Below are 19,234 nucleotides of genomic sequence, written 5' to 3' on the forward strand. Positions count from 1 at the left end.
GTTGTTTTCCCTGTTTCCTTGTGATTCTGTGTCCCCCTCCTAGTTTCCCTTAGATGTGCATATATATAGACCATATATGTGGTCAACAGTATGGGGTCATTTAGTAATGATTCGACCAGATGAGTAGAGGTCCTTTGTCTCTTGAGTCCTGTTTACTTTGTCGTATCTCCTTACATTTTGTATTTAACACCCACATATCAGGGAGACCATGTGCCATTTGTCTCTTTGCTCTTGGCTTACCTCACTCAAAATGATTTTTTCGCGTTCCATCCATTTACCTGCGAATGCCATTGTTTTGTCCTTTCTCATGGCTGCATAATATTCCATTGTATATAGGTACCACAATTTTTGGATCCATTCATCTGTAGTGGGGCATTGTTTCCATATCTTGGCTATTGTGAACAGTGCTGCAATGAACATGGAGGTGCATGTGTCCTTGTATCCTGGTTCCTATTGCTCAGGGTAGATGCCTAGGAGTGGTATGGCTGGGTTGCAAGGGAGGTCTATATTTAGCTTTCTGAGGTACCTCCAGACTGCTTCCAAAGTGGCTGGCTTATACTTAATTTTTTTGTGTCAGTCTCAGAGCTTGAGCTCTTAGGCCCAGGTGCTGTGCTTAGGCACAGGGCTAGTGCTCTAACACTTCAGCCACAGCTCCATTTCCTGCTTGTGTGTGTGTGTATGTGTGTGTGTGGTTAACTGGAGTAAACAGTCTTAAAGACTTTCCTATGTAGGATGGCTTTGAACCGTTATCCTCTGATCTCAGCCTCCTAAGTAGCTAGGATTCTAGGCATGAGCCACCAGCACCTGGCTTGCTTACTCATTTTAAATTTGTTTATCTAGACATCTATCAGCACATGGATAGGTACATAAAACATAGAATCTGCATACAATGAAATATCACCCAGCTATAAACAGGAAAGGAGTCCTTACCAGTGTTTCAATGAATGACTCTTGACATTATGCTAAGGACCCAAAAGGACACGGACTGCATGAGTTTACTTCTATGAAATGCCCAGGACAGACAAGTCCACAGAGAAAGAATGAGTAGTGATTGCCAAGTATTGGAGGAAAAAGGCACTGAGAATGACTGGTCAATGATATCAAAGGCAGTTGTGGTTACACAGCATTGTGAATGTACTTCATGCTACTGAGCTGTACACTTTAAAACAGTTTAAGTGGCAAGTTTTACTTTGCATATGTTTACACACACATAGGCACATGTGCACACATGTGTGTGCACGCACGTGCGCGCGCACACACACACACACACACACACACACACACACACTTGGAACTCCTCCTTGGAACCATTGTGATTTTTAAAAAGCTTCAGAAAGGTCAAGCCGTAACCTTAAGCAAGTTGCTGAGTTCCTTACTTCCTCATCTGAAGAATAAGGGCAAACATTGCTGTCAGGATTAAATACATGAATGCTATGGTTTCAGTGTTTTCCCCCAGAGCCAACATATTAAAGGCCTGGTCCAAAGTACAATGCTCTTCTTAAGAGCTCAGACCTTGGGGATGTCATTAGGTCATTGGGGACATGCTGTTGAGTATTGTGGAACTCCAGTCTCTTTCTCTTCTGCTCTTTTGCTTCCTAGCTTTGAGATGAATGGTTTTACTTTGCCACAGACTACCAGGATATGCTGTCTCACCACAGGCCTAAAGCAACAGGGCCAGTCAGACTGGCCTCCAAACTGAGATAAAATATACCTTTTTCTCTTTCTAAATTGATGGTCTCAGGCTTTTTGTTATAGTGACAGGAAGCTAATACACAGGATAATGCATGTGAAGCGTTAAATATATTGCGCTATTCAATACATGTTAGCTATGACTGGCATTAGTCCTCAGTGATGCTTTACTTTTTTTGGTGTGAGTTCCTTACTAAGAGCAAGTTTTTGTTTGTTTATTTGTTTGTTTTAATGAGATCTAGAAACACATCTAGAACTACAGCCACTATGAGAATACAGAAGGGTGCTTAATGGGCAAATGTGACTTCTTTTCAGGCAGGTCCAGACTGAACACACTGAGTAATACTTGAAAAGGGACAGAGAGGAGAGGAGAAAGCTTGATTGGGGTTTGGGTATCTTTTGGATATCTTATTCAAAGCTCATGGCAAGAGATTAAGATAAAGTTGGGAAACAACACTTTTACCTCTTATAAGAAAGTGAAAGGAATTAAGTCTAGAACCAGGACACTTTTAAATTTATTACTCTACCAGGATAGGTTTCCCGGCAAGGCAAGAAGGCGGCAAGGTCACTGTCCCCTGCAGAAGGCGGCCTAGGGCCCGAGCTGTCAACCAAGTGTTTGATTATTGTGAAGGAAGCCTGTTGTTAAATGTATTCTCTCATACCCCCAAACTTCCTTTCCCTTCAAATGTGAAACAAGATGAACCAAATAACCAGAGGTAAATACACGTTCAACTTTTTCTTTATGAAACTACCAAAACAAACTTGGCTACAGGAAACAGAACTATCTTGAATGCATTAAGAGACATTAACCATGCCCAGTGTTTGTCTCAGATCAGTTTTTCTGATCATAGGCGTCCCTTCTCCCTTCCTCTCTAGCCTTCTGTTATCCATAGCAGCTTACAAATTGTCTTCAGTTCTATTACGACTTGGGGTGACACATCTACCTCCCACCAGAAGGCAGATGCAGATTTATACCCATTCACCGAGCTACAGAACACATAATTTAGTGATAATATCTGCGTACTGATTAGGAACAACCAGAGGTGCAATTAAAGAAGCAAAATTGATGCCTGTATCCTAAGTGACAGTTTGAAGGCTGCACTACACATGAGATCAAAGAGACAGGCCCACCATTCACGTGCACAATGGTAACATTTAATAAACTTAATGAAAATGGCAGAGTGGCCAGTTTTAGTCTCTAGCCTCTTTCCCAGCAGGGAAAGCCCAGTCCCATTCCAGGTCTAAAGAATCACATGCCCTGGAAATTCCAGAAAATGAGGAGGCATACTTGTCTTTGAAGTTTTATATCCAATTTGTCCAAAAACTATTTTCTTTCCTTCTCTCCATCCTTTCTCTCATTCTTTTCTGGGAGTTGGAATACATACTCGCAACAATGAGGTACTTATTAATATGTTACAACAGCTGTAATTAAAGTGCATAACTCTTTAAAGGTAAGGTATGAAGAGTAAGTTGTGCATAGATGCATGATTTAGACATCTGTACATTCAAATAAACTGAGGTATTCTGCAATTTAGATCTAATATTAAAATTCTATCTTAGCACCAACAGCAGGCTGTTTTAGTGTCTTTCAATGAGAAATTGAACAGTAGGTGACACAAGCTGAGGAACAGGATTAAAAGACAACTATCCCTGCCAGGCACTGGTAGCTCATACCCATAATTCTATCTACTCAGGAGGCTGAGATCTGAGGATCCCAGTTCAAAACTAGTTTGAGCAGCAAAGTTCATGAGACACTTAACTCCAAGTAACCACCAAAAACAGCACAAAGTAGCCCAAGTGGTAGAATGCTAGCCTTGAACAAAAAAATAAAAAATAAAAAACAACTAAGGGACAGCAACCAGATCTTGAGTTCAAGCCTTAGTTCCAGCACACACACACACACACACACACACACACACACACACACACACACACCAATAATTCCAACTATTAACAATACTCAAGACTAATCACCCTCTCCCCATGTTATAAATACGCTCTCCAAGAACTGTTGGAGTCACAGTGATAGAAAGACAATTAATTGTCTCAGAAAGGCAAAATGTACTTCTGCAGAAGGGTGGGCCACTAGCCAAAAATCTGGCAAGCAAGCACACAGAACAGGCTGGCTGCTCTCCTATTTATTTATCCCTAACACAGCAGGCCCCGCCCCTCTGCTCAGATTGGTTGAGTGCACACTCACAGTCTGCTTCTGATTGGCTAGTTTGAATAGGATAAAATGTATTTACATAAGGTGACTTTGAAATAAGATTAACAGTACTCATGTAATCTCAAAATATACCTGCACTCTCTGCTATTTCTTGAACCATCTGAGGATTGTCTTAATTCCATCTAGAAAAGAAGCCAGTTTGAGACAAAACCTTACATTTAAAAAATCCTCCCTTATCCCAAAGCAGTTCCTCTTTTCCTTAACAAGTCTAGGCACCAGGCCAAAGCAGGAACTTTTAAGCAACACACTTTGATAGAAGACAGTTTTTCTCATACCCCATAATAGAGAAGTAGGAGTCACTAGATTTTAACAGCCAATAGATTTAAAAGAACAGAAACCAGCACAACACTTACAGTTATCATATCTTGGTTCCAATATTTATTTATATTGACAGGAATACTGGGATAAATAATATCTTGTTTTACAGAAAATTGTAATGATACTATTGAGTAGGATTAAACACTCTGAGGATTTCACAGAAACATCAGAATTTTAACAGACAGTAGCCAGAGTCCCGTGGCCAATGTGACTGACCACAGCTACTCATGCTGTGGGCCAGATTTCTTAAAACAGCTACCTGACAAAAACAATACCATCTGACATCCAATAATGCCACAGCCTGGGCATCACATGGCTTCAAATGTGTGTCTCTATGGACTGTGGTTGTGACCACAGGAAAGGAAAACGGAATCTTCTTTGGCTCTGCTGGCCTCGAAATAACTCCTGACCTGAGTCACTGAGCAACAGTCCTAACCCTTTGGAGGCTGGACCTGCTTTCTGCTTTCTTTTCTGTGACAGTGTAACTGAGCTGACAACAGAAGATCTGTTGTCCTGCCCACTGACCCTTCATTAACTCTCAGGTGTCTAGGGAGCAGTGTCCTCTGTTGACAATCCGTTAGCATCTGCTATCCAGCAAGACGATTTTACTCTCCTGAGCAGGCAAACTCTTCTGGCCACCTGAACAGCTTTGTGAAACTCTGTCCATGGTGAGTGGGCCTCCCCACCCGCCCCGAGTCTCAGACACTAGATCTGAAGAAAATCACAGAGGAAGTCACACCAGCAATGTGTGAAACAAACATGAAAACAGCACAGTGCCTAATTCTGAAATGAATGCCTTGCACACAGTAATTCCGGGACATAACAGCGTATTTGCTAGAAAGTCCAACCCCAGGCCATTGCACAACTTTGAGAAATGCGTTCACTCCAAGTCCCTTATGAGAGACGCAGCTGCAGTGGAGGAGGTGTCCCACCCTATCCACCCATCCAAAGTACAGACACCTCTGTAATGATTCCTATTGGTGGGCATCCTGGTTCTTGTGGAATCCAGATGAAAAGCGGGCAGGACCCTAGCCAGGGGCCACCTGGAACATCTATGAATAGCCAGTGTAGGAAGGACCAAATCCTGAAGTTATGGCAAAGGTGGCCACAAAGATTGCCCTGGTCCAAAGTTCACTCGGAGGCAGAGTGGGAAGGCCCAGTACAGTGACCAATGGTTCGCAGCTTCTGGGATGCTAGATGTGCACAGGAAGTTGGCTTTCCAATGGCTTCGGGGTTTTGGGTGGAAAAGGAGGATTCAGTGAGGACTCCTCAGTTGTCCCCATGCCACAGGTGCTTAGCTCTGCAATGTTCCTTCTTTTATCTGTTGGATAAAGAGGTTTCGCTCATCTTCTGGAGTCCGCCCGTTCTGAGCTCGGACAATACACGTGGGCCGGTGCAGGTTGAGCATGTATATCAAATGCTGTTTCTCATTCTTCAGCTCCTCAATTTGGGCCTTCAGTTCAGCATTCACACTCTCCAGCTTCTCTGACTCCTGGAGGCCAAGCAGCAGAGGCATGGTTAAGAAGGGAACCAAGGCTGCAAGGGCAGCACCAGCACCCTGGGGCTCATCAAGCTGAGAGCGAGTTATTGGGGAAATCACTCCCCCACAGTACTACATACGGATAATGTGAGAAGCCTTTGAATCTGAAGTCTTGCCAGAGAGGCCAAGGAAATGCCACCAAGATAGTCAGTGGCCTGGCTAAAGCTAAAGCTGCAGGGTGAACCCACAGTTCGGAGATAGCCTGTGCTTGAGTCCAATGGCCCATGTGTAGGGTGTGGGGACTAGAAAAGATCTTGGGAAACCAGGAGGAAACCCAGACATTCATGTTGCTTAGTCTTTTGTGTCCTGATCTCAAGGCAAAGCTGAGCTCTTCAGAGGAGAAAAAGCTGCTTGTCAAAACACAAAACTTTCCACTGTCCCTTGAAGCAATCATCAAGAGCCCTCAAAGACGGGTGATCTGGCTTAAAACTCTTGGGGAGCAGACACAGCCACTGGCAAGACTGCCAGGCACTGTGGCATGCCCCACACATGCTGTCCTGGTTTTTCTCAGGGGGTTCTAGCCCAATGCAGTCAGGAGCTGAAAGCCTAGAGAATGGGAACAGAGCTCAGATCTACACAGGAATGCAAAGAAACTATCAGCACCGCTTACAAATTAAGGAAATAACTTGTTCGAAGAGATTAATTAAAGGCTTTTCATAGTGAACCAAATAACAGCTGGCAGTTTCTTTTTTGGGAAATTGGGTAAGTGAAACCTCTTTAACTGGGCTGGTGTAACCTGCAGCTTGGAAGCTTCTAGATAAGCAAAGATTTGCCAAGGCTGCTAGAAGTCTGGACATCAAACGGTCTTATATGGCCTCTTCAGTATTCAGAGTCCCATCCATGAAGCAGCTACACTTCATTCTGCACGGTAGCATTTCTGTCACCAATGACAAGTCCCTTCTTAGGAAAACATGGCCAGGGGACTTGCAAATTCTCCTTCCAACAGCAAGAAGAGGCTATTGGGAGACAGGTGTTAGCAGGAAAGAGGCAGAGCAGGCGGGAAGGTACTCACTTTCTGCAGACACTCTGTCTTCTCCTTCTTTTTGTTTCGACACTTGGCAGCAGCAATCTTATTCCTCTCCCGTCGCCTCTTTTTTCTCTCATCTTCTTCAGGGGCTACCTATGAAATAAGGCATATGTTTAACATCACCACAAAAGGACTTGAATAACCTACAAAAGCAACCAGGGCTACCTAATGCTTGACTTTTCCCTCCTCCCCTCCACTGCCCCCCCCCCCCCCGCAACATACACACCTAAGAATGAACTTTTAGCTGGGTACTAGTGGCTCATGCCTGTAATCCTAGCAATTCGGAAGGCTGAGATCGGAGGCTCATATTCAAAAACAGCCCAGGCAGGAAAAGTCAGTGAGACTCATCTCCACTTAGCCACCAAAAGGCTGGAAGTGGGGCTGCAACTCAAAGTGCTGGAGCACTAGCCTTGAGCAAAAAAGCTCAGGGACAGTGCCCAGGCCCTAGTTCAAGCCCTAAGACTGGCACTGAAGGAGGGGGGAAAAAAGAATGAACATTTTGGTGAAAAGGATAAACATGACCAAGATATATTGTACTCATAAGATGATATGTTGAATGATAACCCCCCTTTGAACAACTACTTAAATAAAAATATAAAAATTTTTTTAAAAAAAGAATGAACCTTCATCTACCGAGTCAATAAGTCATCTCCTGTGTCTCTCCTTGAGCCAGCCTTGAGCTCAGTGCAGAATAAAATCCTGTTACCCTGCTTTGGGAGGTGGTCCTCCAGGGGAGTTCACCCAGACCCTCACTTGGTCTTTGGGCTGATAAGGAATCGGCAGCATCCAGGCACTGGAAATAGAGACTACAGTCCATCTGGGACGAAGCACTCATGGTGAACTTAGTGGGTGGCAGTTTAGGCTGTCAATGTCAGAAAAGGTGTGGGAACTGCATGTAAACTCTAATAGCTCCTAGGTTGCCATTAATCACCTCCTGTCTGATATTTCTCTATTATTTTGAACCCGACGGCTCTGACTATGCTCTGTCAGAGATGGAAGACCCTGCACTCCAGAGAAAAAGAGTCCAAGGAGAAATATGTTGAGAGGAATTTCCACCTATCCACCTTTCCCTCTTAGATTCTAGAACCACCCAGGCCTAAAGTTGGGCTTTAGGCTAAAGTTACTTTTCTGAGTCAAGTTACTTTTCTGAGCTTCCCTTATTGTAAACTGGAATCAATAGTGTCACCTGCCTTAGTGCTATCATCATGAAGATTAACTAAACTAACACATGTAAAATGCTTTGCTTTTATCTAGTAAGCATTATATAAACTTTAGCTACTATTTTTTATCTTTTTTTTTCCCAGTCCATCATGGGGCTTGAACTCTGGGCCTGGACACTGTCCCTGAGCTCTTCAGCTCAAGGCAAGCATTCTACCACTTGAGCCACTGCACCACTTCTGGTTTTCTGGTTAACTGGAGATAAGAGTCTGGACTTTCCTGCCTGGGCTGGCTTTGAACCATGATCCTCAGATCTCAGCCTCCTGAGTAGACAGGATTACAGGTGTGAGCCATGGGTGCCCAGCTTACTTTTTAATGTTTTTATTACCCTCACCATCACGATAAATCCCTTCTTCAAGACATTGCAGCTCTACAGATATTTCCTTTGCAACCCTATAGATATTTTAGATGAGTGGGAGAAGACTCCGATTTGTTCATATAAGGAAGTACTTGGAAATAGAGTAAATCCTGAGTTTCAAACTGTCCAGGAGAGGAATGGCTTTCTAAGAGACCATTTAGTTCAGTTCTCTTGTTTTACTGATGAAGAAATGGAGATACAGAAAGGCCAGTCAAAATGCGCCCAGGTAGGCGCCCAGGAATCCATCCCACAGACTACAAACCCTGGATGTAAGCCCAGGGGTTTTGTTGCCTTTCTCTTTGTCTCCTGACCATAGCTGCCTTGTTCAACCACGTTACCTTCCCAGAGGAGACAGGGATCTGAGAAACAGGCTCATGCTGTCCAGACCCACAGGATAATGATGGCTTTCACAGGCTCAGTATCTTATTTGAAGATAAGAGTTATAGCTACCAAAAGGACCAAATATTCAACTAGATCTACTGGTACTTTCTTGTTTCCCTGACTGAAGATCAGGAAGTCAGTCAATTTAGTGAACACAGAAAAGATGAATCGTATGATTTTCAAGAATGTTGCTATGAGGAAGACTGCCAATTTTTTCTTTCCTTCCTTCCTTCCTTCCTTCCTTCCTTCCTTCCTTCCTTCCTTCCTTCCTTCCTTCCTTCCTTCCTTCCTTCCCTTCTCTGCCTCCCTCCTCTATATCCCTACAGCCTTCCCTTCATCTCTCATTGCATTTTGTTATATTAAAAATTTTTTCCTCACACTGTACAATATTGGACTGACAACAGCAAACATTCTGTGGTTCCCTCTGTTGATCTCCTCTGAGGGGAACTAGGAACACAGATAATGCCTCTAAATCATGCCTAATGGTATACCAGCAACTGTTCATTGAAAGCTATAAGACAGGCCCTCTTCTAGAGCTTTTGCAAATGTCTTAACCCTTAGATCAATTCTAGGAAGGAGTAATTACAGAATAATAAGGGTAATGACGGCGATGATGACTTTATATTGACAGTGATGGGGATCAAACCCACGCCTTACACATTCTAGGCAAGTGCTCTATTACACCACTCTACAACCCCAAACCTCAGTCTCCTTTGGAACCAGTTCTTTTGAGCCAGTTCCACTGCTCTTTGCTCAAAGGCTACAATTGCCAGTTAGGTAATTCTGAAATATTCCATCTTGCAACTATGATGGCAAGTCCAACAATATTGCAAGATCTTGGCTCTGATGTCCTTGAGCCATCACCATCAACCATGTCTCAAACTTATCACCATGCCTATTACTCCAGGTGTCTTATGAAAGAGCAAATCACAGTACGTGTCTGTGGCAGAAGTGAACTTGGAGCAGACACTTGGTACCAAGTCTGTGAGCATTGCTATAAGCGATGGCAAAGCTGGCTGCCTGGTGCTCACTGTGCTGTCTAAGCAATTGTGTCCTGGAGGTGATGAAAATAATGATCCGACTCCTTGCTTCCTCAGAAAGACTCAACACAAAAGGTGACCTTACCCCAATCATCATGGTTTCAAATACCAGACACATATCCCTGGTTTCTATCTCCCTCTGTATCTCTAGCAGACTCTCTTCTAGACTCTAGGTATATACCTGCCTGCTTGACATCTCCATGGTTCTTGTCCCACTCAAGTCTCCTACAGTTCCAACTCCAGCGGCAAATGAACATTCCATTCTCTCAGCTGTGTAGGGCTGACCATGTAGTATCACCCTAAGCTCTTTTTCTTCCACACCCACAAAGCTTTCTCCTCAAGTCACATCTAGAGTCAACTACTTCTCAGCACCTGCACCGCATCCATCCTGAGCCAGACCCTCTTTGGCTTTCCATGATGTACACACTCTAGTCATGCCGTTACTGCCCGTTCTTGACCGGAACAATCACATATAAATACGTCAGAGCAAGGTACCACTCTGCTCAGAGACCCTCCAATGGCTTCCCACAGTTATATACATACATACATACATCCACACATACATACATATGTGTATATATATATAACATGGTTATATTTATACAAGCGTTTATAAGACCCAGTGTTATCTGTCCCTCCTTCACTCCCACCCCTACATTCTATCCTAACACACCGCCCACTCTACACCAACCATGCTCCTCCCTCAGTACACTAATCCTCTCTTGCCAGTTTCCTACATGACTCCCACCTCTTCCAAGTCCCTCTTCACAAAGCTACTAGCAGTGAAGACTTTCCTGACCTCTCCCCTTAAAACAGCAACCCTAGCCATTCCCTCTCTCCCTGGTCCCCTTCCATGCACTTGTCTCTCATGCTATTCCTTCGCTAATTCATTTTGTTGTTGTTCTGAGACAGGGTCTGACTGCATAGCCCAGGCTAGCCTTGAACTTGAGACCCTGCTGCCTTAGCCTCCTGAGGGCTAGCATGATAGGCATCGGCAGGCCTGCTTGCTTATTCTATGTATTGTCTTTAGACAATAGTGATAAGCTCCAAGGTAGAAGATAAACCTAAGGCTGGTTCTTTTGTGGCATTTATTCCTATAAAACAGGCTCCTAGCCAGGTGCTGGCGACTCTTGCCTGTGACCTTAGCTACTCAGGAGGCTGAGATCTGAGAATTGCGGTTTGAGGCCAGCCCAGACAGGACAGTCTACCAGACTCTCATCTCTAATATAAACTACTCAGAAAAGGCTAGAAGTGGCACTGTGGCTCAAGTAGTAGAGCGCTAGACTTGAGCAGAAGCAGCTCAGGGATAGCACCTAGGCTCTCATGAGTTCAAGCTCCAGGACCGGCAAAACAAAATAAAACATAAAACATATGCCTATGTGGTAAGTGTGATAAAAAAAAATATATATATATATATATATATATATGTGCTCATTAAATGAAAATATGGGGTGGCACCCACCTCTGGTTTCGTGACTGTCATCTCCAGGGGCCTGTTGCTGACTGTGACTGACTCCAGTGCAGAGGACATCCGATGACAGAGGTGCTTGTTCTGGATGGCAAACCTCAGCTCTTCCTTGACAAAGGGTGTCAGGTTAGCAAAATCCTCAAACACCAATGACCCAGGAGGGGACAGGCAAGGGACGATGGCAGAGGCACTCACTTCTGAGGCAGAGACCTGGCCCGGGTGCTGAAGCATCATTTTGCTGAAAGACACATTGAAACCCAAACTGCTTCAGGGGTTCTGGGGCATGGGATTAAATCCTCTTTACCTGTCACCTCCCCCCCCCCCAAGGCCAGAGCTACCCAACCCCAGAGGACAGTCCCATCAGCCCCCAGGCTACTGACTTCTTTTCATGGCATGTCATCCTCTTCTTGAGTAAAACAGGTTTAAAATACCCAGCTCAGTGACGTGGATGACATGCTTATTCAAGTTTATAAGGGGTGACATTTCAGGTTATTCTGAACTCTTCTAAGAGCTGTTAGTTTGGGCCATAGTAGAGATATGCAAATGTTGTGTCAGTCTCAAAGAGACGTTATATATATTTTAAAAAATCAGATCATTCTGCAATCCCATTTTCAGTCTTTTTCTCAAAAAGAAATCCCAGAATCAAGAATCAGTGAGTACACATAAGGGCAAAAGACGGAGACCCTTGCTCAGCAACTTAATCACTGAAGCTTCCCTTCCAGGAAGTTGGATCCAAGTAACAGGAATGAGGAAGGTAATAGTAGCTGGGTGTGCTTTGTTGCCCCAGTCCTTGGCAGGGGGTGGCAATGGCAGGGATTCAGGTCATGTGGGGAACATACAGCCCCTTCTAAAGGTTGTCTAAGCAGAAGACCTCAGGGTAAGGAAAAGTCAAGAGCAAAGATTTGGACATTAGCCCTGAGGTACAAATTAAAGCTTGGACTAAGGGCAGAGTTAAGGCACAAGGACAGGTGACTTGGGCTAGTCACCAGCCCTTTGAGACCTGGTGGTTTAGCTGGCCAATGGCCAGGAACTCCTCCAGTACAGCAGGGACTTGCTCTTATACTCTCCTGGCTCCTGGCCCAACACTGGGCTCACAATGCTTGCTGGCCATGTGGACAGACACTGCCTAGCCTAATAAATAAAATGGGAGTTGGATGCTGATGGCTAACATCTGTAATACTAAATACTCAAAAGGGTGAGTAGGAAAATCTATGAGACTCTTATCTCTAATAAACCAGCGATAGGTATAGGCTCATTATAGAGCGAAAGCCTTGAGTGAAAAAGCTAAGGAACAGTGTCCAGGCCCCGAGTTCAAGACCCAATACAACACAAAAATAAAATAAAACAATAAGATAAGTGAAATGAAATGGGGATGAAGTAGTCAAAGCAAGCAACCCCTAAAGTTCCATTCACTTCTATCATTCTATAGGTCAGTGAACCCAAAGGGATGACAAATAGTAAGCATTCCATTGTTACAACTTAGAATAGTCCCCTCTGGTGACTTGGCCCATTCCCCCTGATTCCTAAAGTTGATTCTCAGGAGCAATTAGTGTGGGCACTATTGGAGCACATGGTGGACTGCAGCATCCTTCTCAATCCAACCACCTGTGGTCGTTAGCCAAGTATAGTCAAACAGGAAGTCCTCTGGCAAATCTCTAAGATTGGAGTAGTATGTCCTTCATCCACCAAACCTTATGTTCATGATCTCATTTAATTCTCTGAGAAAGGCAGTGTGTTAGGACCATTTTATACAAGAGTTAACTAAGGCTTAGACAAACTAAGCCATTTCTCCAGAGTCATATGAACACCGGACAGGGTCAGAATTTGGAATCGGGTTTAAGCTTTCTATCCACAAAATTCCCACACAGGGACCTGAAAATCAAGATTTGAAGACCACTCAGTTATATGTCTTCACTGTACTTCCTGGGGGCTTCTTTCTCTTTTATTTCCCCAGGAGTCATGTGAGGAGTTGTGGAAATAATACATGAATAATGGATGGAAAGTCTTGTGCAACTAGGGGCTATATTATTACTGGGTCTCCCAGAGATCTGTCCTGTGGAGGGCTGGCTCTCTACCAGAGATGTGGATGTCCAGGGACACCCTGGCCTCTTAATCCCACTGGATATCCAATATCCACTGCTGAAGGCAAGAATTCCAGGCTAATTAATGCTACCCTCCACAAGACAGAAGAACCCAAGAAAAGTATGTAATCTTCATCCAAAGCTTCACAAGTCAGAACTAAAGTTCTTCTCTCAATCCTATAATCTTAGGATACTGGGGAGAGACTTATATCAGAGGATAAATCCTAGGCTTCTGAAGCCAGAAGTCTGAGATTCTCCCTGGTATATATGTTTCTCCTTCTTTTCCAACTTTATTTAAAAACCCAACAGAGTTAGAGGTCAAGCTACACCCAGACTGGCCTTGTTTGGAGGACTGGATGGCTCCCCTGTACATGGGTAGTTTGAATTCCACTATGATTATGTTCTTCTTGCCATGAAGCTAAGTTTATTAATGAGTCCAAAGCGGTTGGGGTCTGTTTGGAACTTTTTATTTTTACTCTTTCCTCGTACATCAGTCCTGATGAAAGAAAATGACAAATGAGCCAGGCATCTGTGGCTCATACCTGTAATCCTACCTACGTAGGAGGCTGAGATCTGAGGATCGCAGTTCAAAGCCAGCTCAGACAGAAAAGTCCCAATAAGGCTCTTATCTCCAATTAACCACTCAAAACAACAACAACAACAACAACAACAACAACAACAACAACAAAACTGGAAGTAGAGCTGTGGCTCTAAGTGATAGCGAGCTAACCTTAAGCAAAAGAACTCAAGGACAGCACCCAGGCCCTGAGTTCAAGCCCCATAACTGTCAAAAAGAAAGAAAGAAAATGAAGAATGTCAATGATATAGAATATTTTATGAAAAGCATGAAATGAGCTTATTTGGGGACAGAAATGGGTTGTGACACTGTTAAGAGCCTTTTTGATAATAAAGTAATTGTATCTGTAGAGGTTTGATCTTTCTCTGTAAGCTAATAAAGCTGAACCTCTGGGTCCTTTCTAGTTTGTCCTTTACTTGATCTCCTATGGTACAATTCAGCCTAGATGAAGGCTGTGTTCCCACAAGGAAAATGAAACTAAGCCTTCATTTTTATTTTCTATTAATTTTATTTTTTTATTAAATTCATATATATTATTATCATTATTTGAAAGTCAAGATCCTAGGGCTGGGTAACTCACACTTGTAATCCTAGCTATTCAGGAGACTGAGATCTGAGGATCATGGTTGGAAGCCAGCCCAGGAAGGAAAGTCCATGAAACTCTGATTTCCAAAAACCTAGGAATGGAGCTGTGTCTATAGTGAACCAACCTTAAGTTTAAAAAAGGTAAGGGGTAACACCCAGGCCCTCAGTTCAAACCCTACCAGCATGTGCACACACATGCACACACACACACACACACACACACACACACACACACACACACAGGTGAGATCACCTTTGTTGGACAGAAAGATCCATGGGGAAAGGGAGAGATCTGAGATGACTTCTGCATGGATCATAAACTTGTTCAGAACTGCTACCAAAGAACTTGTATTTTGCTGCTGTTTCATCATTTCCAACTAGAAATCATGTCGTGTCATTGGTAGTTTCATCATTTTCAAGAAAGTGAAACTTCACTCATTATTTCTTTAACTGGAAATTCAATGCCTAGATTTTTATTTCCAAGCAGTTACAATGTCACTGAATTTTCACTTTTAATTTTCACGTTTTTCCTCCGCGTACTGTTCACTAACCTACCTACAGTGCTAGAAAGTCAATATTGTGCTTCCCCAGCTCTCCACATCTATTTGGTCTTTTCTCCCAGCCTGTTTGAGGACTTGAAAGTATAAGGCTGGACTTCATGGTCAGAGGCACTACCTCCAAAAAATTATCTTTACCATTCACAATTTGTGCACATTTATCATTACCATTCACAACTTGTGCACCCACCCATTAGTCTTCTCATCTGTAAAATGGAATAATGACAGCCACCTTGCCCCAATTCCCTCTATTAGCTACCTGGAAGAATCTCTTTCTCTCTCTCTCTCTCTCTCTCTCTCTCTCTCTCTCTCTCTCTCTCTCTCTCTCTCTCTCTCTCACACACACACACACACACACACACACACACAAACTGTGGTTCCAATTTCCCCACTTCTGGGTAACTCACTGTATTGTCACCTCAGTTTAGGAATTAACTAGAACCTTCAAGAACTTTAGATCAGTCAGTCACAGCCTCCTGTGTACTTTGATTAACCCCTGGGCTCCTAAGACACTAGGTAAATTCCACTCTGCCATTTGCTGACACAAGCATTTTTTCTACTAGCGTTACGTACTTAAAATGATTATTAGTTTTCACACAGGAAACCATTTCTCTTTCAAAAAGTTTCTGTGGTGTCCTGGCTATGTCCTCCCTTCTCTTCTGCTAGCTAACATTTGGAACCCCCTGACTTTGTTCTACACACGGACAATTTTAAAAAGGAGGAAGCCAGGTGCCCGTGGCTCACACCTGTAATCCTAGTTACTAAGGAGGCTGAGATCTGAAGACAATGGTTCAAAGCCAGCCCAGGCAGGAAAGTCCATGAGACTCTTATCTCCAATTAGCCACCAGAAAACCAAAGTGGCTCTGTACCTAAAGTGGTAGAGCACTAGCCTTGAGCTGAAGTGCTCAGGGACAGCACCCAGGCCCAGAGTTCAAGCCCCATGGTCCACAAAAACAAAAATAAAAAGGAGGAAACCACACACTTCATCTAGCAGAAATCATAGAATACCTAATATTAGAATTATTTAATTCAGATACTCATTTTATAATTATGTAAATCCAGGCCCAAGATGAGAAAATGACTTGTCCATGATCATTAGCTTGTCTTACTGCCAAGATGTTGACACCCACTGCTCATTTTTGTCCCATAACAAGGATCCATTACTTCCTGGGATCACCACAAAGCAACTGGGCACCAGAGCCATTAGCCAGGTAGATAGAGGTCAATAGTCCTTACACCCCAGTACTCATCACAGAGGAGACTTTGACAGAAGACAGGGAGAGATTACAGAAGGAAAAGGTCATGAGGAAGAAGGAATCAGAAGAAGGCTAAAGCAATACCCATCACAGATACTGGGTGCTTCTCCACACAGTGGGCCTGAGCAGCTGTCATGTTTGCTCTCTCTAAACCAGCAAACAGTAAAGTGCAACTTCTCATTCAGGGTATCCTCAAAACAAGAAGCTACAAGGTCGCAGCATTATCCTACAACAAATGCTATATGCCCAACAAGGGGAGGAGAAAGTGAAGTTCTCCTTCCCTGTAAATTGGGGTCACAAAAGTCCCAAACAGAAGATGTGAATGTCAACCACACTTGAAACAGATACGTTGAAAGAGCACCCAGATTTTCTAGCCCCCCCCATTGTTTCTAGCCCTATGAAGGATTTGGCAACTCCTTTATGTATAAGCAAACATCTGTGATGTACACGGGGAACTTAAGAAGAATGGAGGCAGAGGGACTGCAAGTTTGAAGTCAGCCTGGGGCTCCAGAGCAAGACCGTATCTCAACAACCCCCCCCAAAAAAGAAAAATAAAAAAGAGGGGAAAGGGGGAGGGGTAAGAAAAGGGGGAATAAGGAGAGGAGGAAGAGAGGAAGGTAGGAAAGAAGGAAGGAAGGAAGGAAATAAAATGGTTGGGAGAAAAAGAAGTAGATGAAAGATGAAAATGTGAATATGGTGAGACTAGCGCAGAACTAGCCCAAAGAAAGCAAAGTGTGGGGGGGGGGCCGGTAAGGTGGACAGAGATGCCCCACCCAGAAGCTCGCTTTCTCCTACAGTCTCAGAGTCTGGTCAATTACATTAGACAGAGATTCATTCATTCAAGCATTGGATCCTTTTTTTCTTTTTTTTTCAATTACACCATTCCAAAGTCTAAAGTGATTTCCAGCCAGAAAAGGATCTTGGTGGTCATCTGCACCAACTCCTACCTACCCTACACCCCACACTACTTGCTTTTTATAAAAGGGGGTGGGGATGAGAGACTCAGTATTCTCTACGCCCCACAAGTCTCTCCGCCGAGGAGGCTCGGGGGACATTAAATGCCATCGAAGTTCTCAGGGTCCTAGCTCTAGACCAAAACTATTCTCTCACAGATACCTGTACCACGGGCCCCACGTCTGAGCTCCCTCCTCCCCCCACCCCAACGCGAGTTCTCCCCGGGCACAAAGTTAAGAATTCCGGAAAGCCGCCCAAGGCAAAAAGCCAGAGTGAGAATCGCCGGCGCGAGAGATAGAAGAGCTCGTGAAGACGGGCGCAGGAATCGCTCCGTGCCGAGCCGAGCCCTCTCCGCCTAATGATCGGGGCGCGGGGGTGTGGAGAGGGGGACAGCGCGACACCAGCGGGCACCACCAGCTCCAAACTGTCCCAACGAACTTTCCTGTGGGGCTCCCTACCGTCTCCAAGCTGGGGAAAGGCTCCGGGGAGAGGAGGGGCGCAAGGCGACCTCCAGCGGCGGCGCCCCACCACCACCACCCACCCCCGGGTCGCGATCCCGGCTCGTCCGTCCGCTCCCCATTCATTTCTCCGGGTGCCCAGGGCAGCGCTGTCTAGAGACCTCGGGCCACCGCGCCCCCCTCGGGTTGGGAAGGTTCTTCTGGGAAGTAGAGGGGCCGAGACACCCGAACACGAAGTGAGGGGATGGAGCGGGATCGGGACGGCGAGACTGGGGACCCCCCCTCCCTCCGCGGGCCACCTCTCACTCACCCGCCCACCTGCCGCCCCTCTCCCCCGCGGACAGCCGAGAAGCGCACCGAGCTGTGAAGGAGCGGGCGCCCGACCTCCTCTGCCACTCGGAACTGTTCGCGCCCCAAATCAAAAGAAAAAACGTTCTTTCACTTTGTTGGAAAACTTTTCCAGGCGCGGGGGAGCAGAGGTGGCTGGGAGAAACTCAGCCAGAAGTTATTTAGCTGTTGGGCTAAATCAGCTGGGGCGCGGGGGTGGGGGTGGGTAGAGGTGTCCCCAAGATTGGTGACTAGAGGGGCGCAAAGGGACCGGAGGCGAACTTCTGCCGCCCGCACCCGCACTCACCTCCAGTCTCCGCTCGGGGCGGCCAGGGTCCAGGGGGGCGGGCAGAGGGTTGTTTGTCTGTCTGGCGGCTGCGGGCGGGCGAGCGGCGAAGTCTCAGCCGGTGCGCGGGCGGACGAACGCGCTCCGGCGGCGGGGAGGGCGCGGAGAGAGCGCTGTGCCGTGCGCGCCTCGCCGAGTGCGTCTGCGGCGGCGAGGGCGTTGCATCACCCCTTTTATAACTCCCCGTCCGGCTGCGCGCTCGCTCTCTCGGGCTTACCAGTCTCAGGCTGACGTAATGCTATTAATAGCTTCCCGGGAGAACCGGACGGAGCGCAAGAAGGCGGGGTGGAGGAGGGAGGAAGGCGGGGCCGATGGGCGGGCGGACGGGGCGGGGTGTGTGTGTGGGGAACTGGTGATGCAAGCTCCGGGAGGAGCGGGCCTCCTCGGGCTCAGCGTCTTCTTCCCCCCACCTGCCCCGCCTTGCATGCTTGGGCCACACAGCCGCCCGCCCTCTCTCTCCATATCAGGACTGGAGCCGTCCGGGCGAGCCGCCAGATGTGCGTACTCGCCGCTGCGTGTTCCAGGCATGAGCCAATGATGCCCAAGCCAGAGGCATGACTCCACCGCGTTGGCATCTCTCCCTCCGCTAGGTTTGGGGGAAGAGGGAGGGGGGTGCTGGAGAGGCGGATCCTGGCGGTGGCCCAGACTAGGTGAAATCTGGGAAGCGGGCACGACCTTTCTCTAACATGCGTGGTCATTTTTCTAGAATTTCAGCCAGATAAGGATTCTTTTTGCTTTATCCAGGAGGGGGCGAGGTAGGGATGGATGAAGTAGCCTCCCAGATGGAAAAGGGACGTAAAGTTACCCTACCACGAATTCACAGTTAA

General features: G+C 45.7%; 1 protein-coding gene across 1 annotated transcript; it reads right to left on the reverse strand.

The window, feature by feature from the left end:
- Positions 1-4,286: 4,286 nt before the first annotated feature.
- Atf3 (activating transcription factor 3) lies at positions 4,287-18,621 on the reverse strand. Its single transcript, XM_070041537.1, has 4 exons — positions 18,369-18,621; positions 11,261-11,504; positions 6,787-6,894; positions 4,287-5,726 (listed from the first exon to the last, which is right to left on the reverse strand). The coding sequence occupies exons 2-4, from the start codon at positions 11,498-11,500 to the stop codon at positions 5,529-5,531; spliced, it is 546 nt and encodes a 181-aa protein (XP_069897638.1). The 5' UTR covers positions 11,501-11,504; positions 18,369-18,621; the 3' UTR covers positions 4,287-5,528.
- Positions 18,622-19,234: the final 613 nt, after the last annotated feature.

The sequence above is a fragment of the Dipodomys merriami genome, unplaced genomic scaffold (genome assembly GCF_024711535.1).
Source record: "Dipodomys merriami isolate MVZ:Mamm:240054 unplaced genomic scaffold, mDipMer1.0.p SCAF_31, whole genome shotgun sequence".
Classification (NCBI taxonomy): Eukaryota; Metazoa; Chordata; class Mammalia; order Rodentia; family Heteromyidae; genus Dipodomys; species Dipodomys merriami.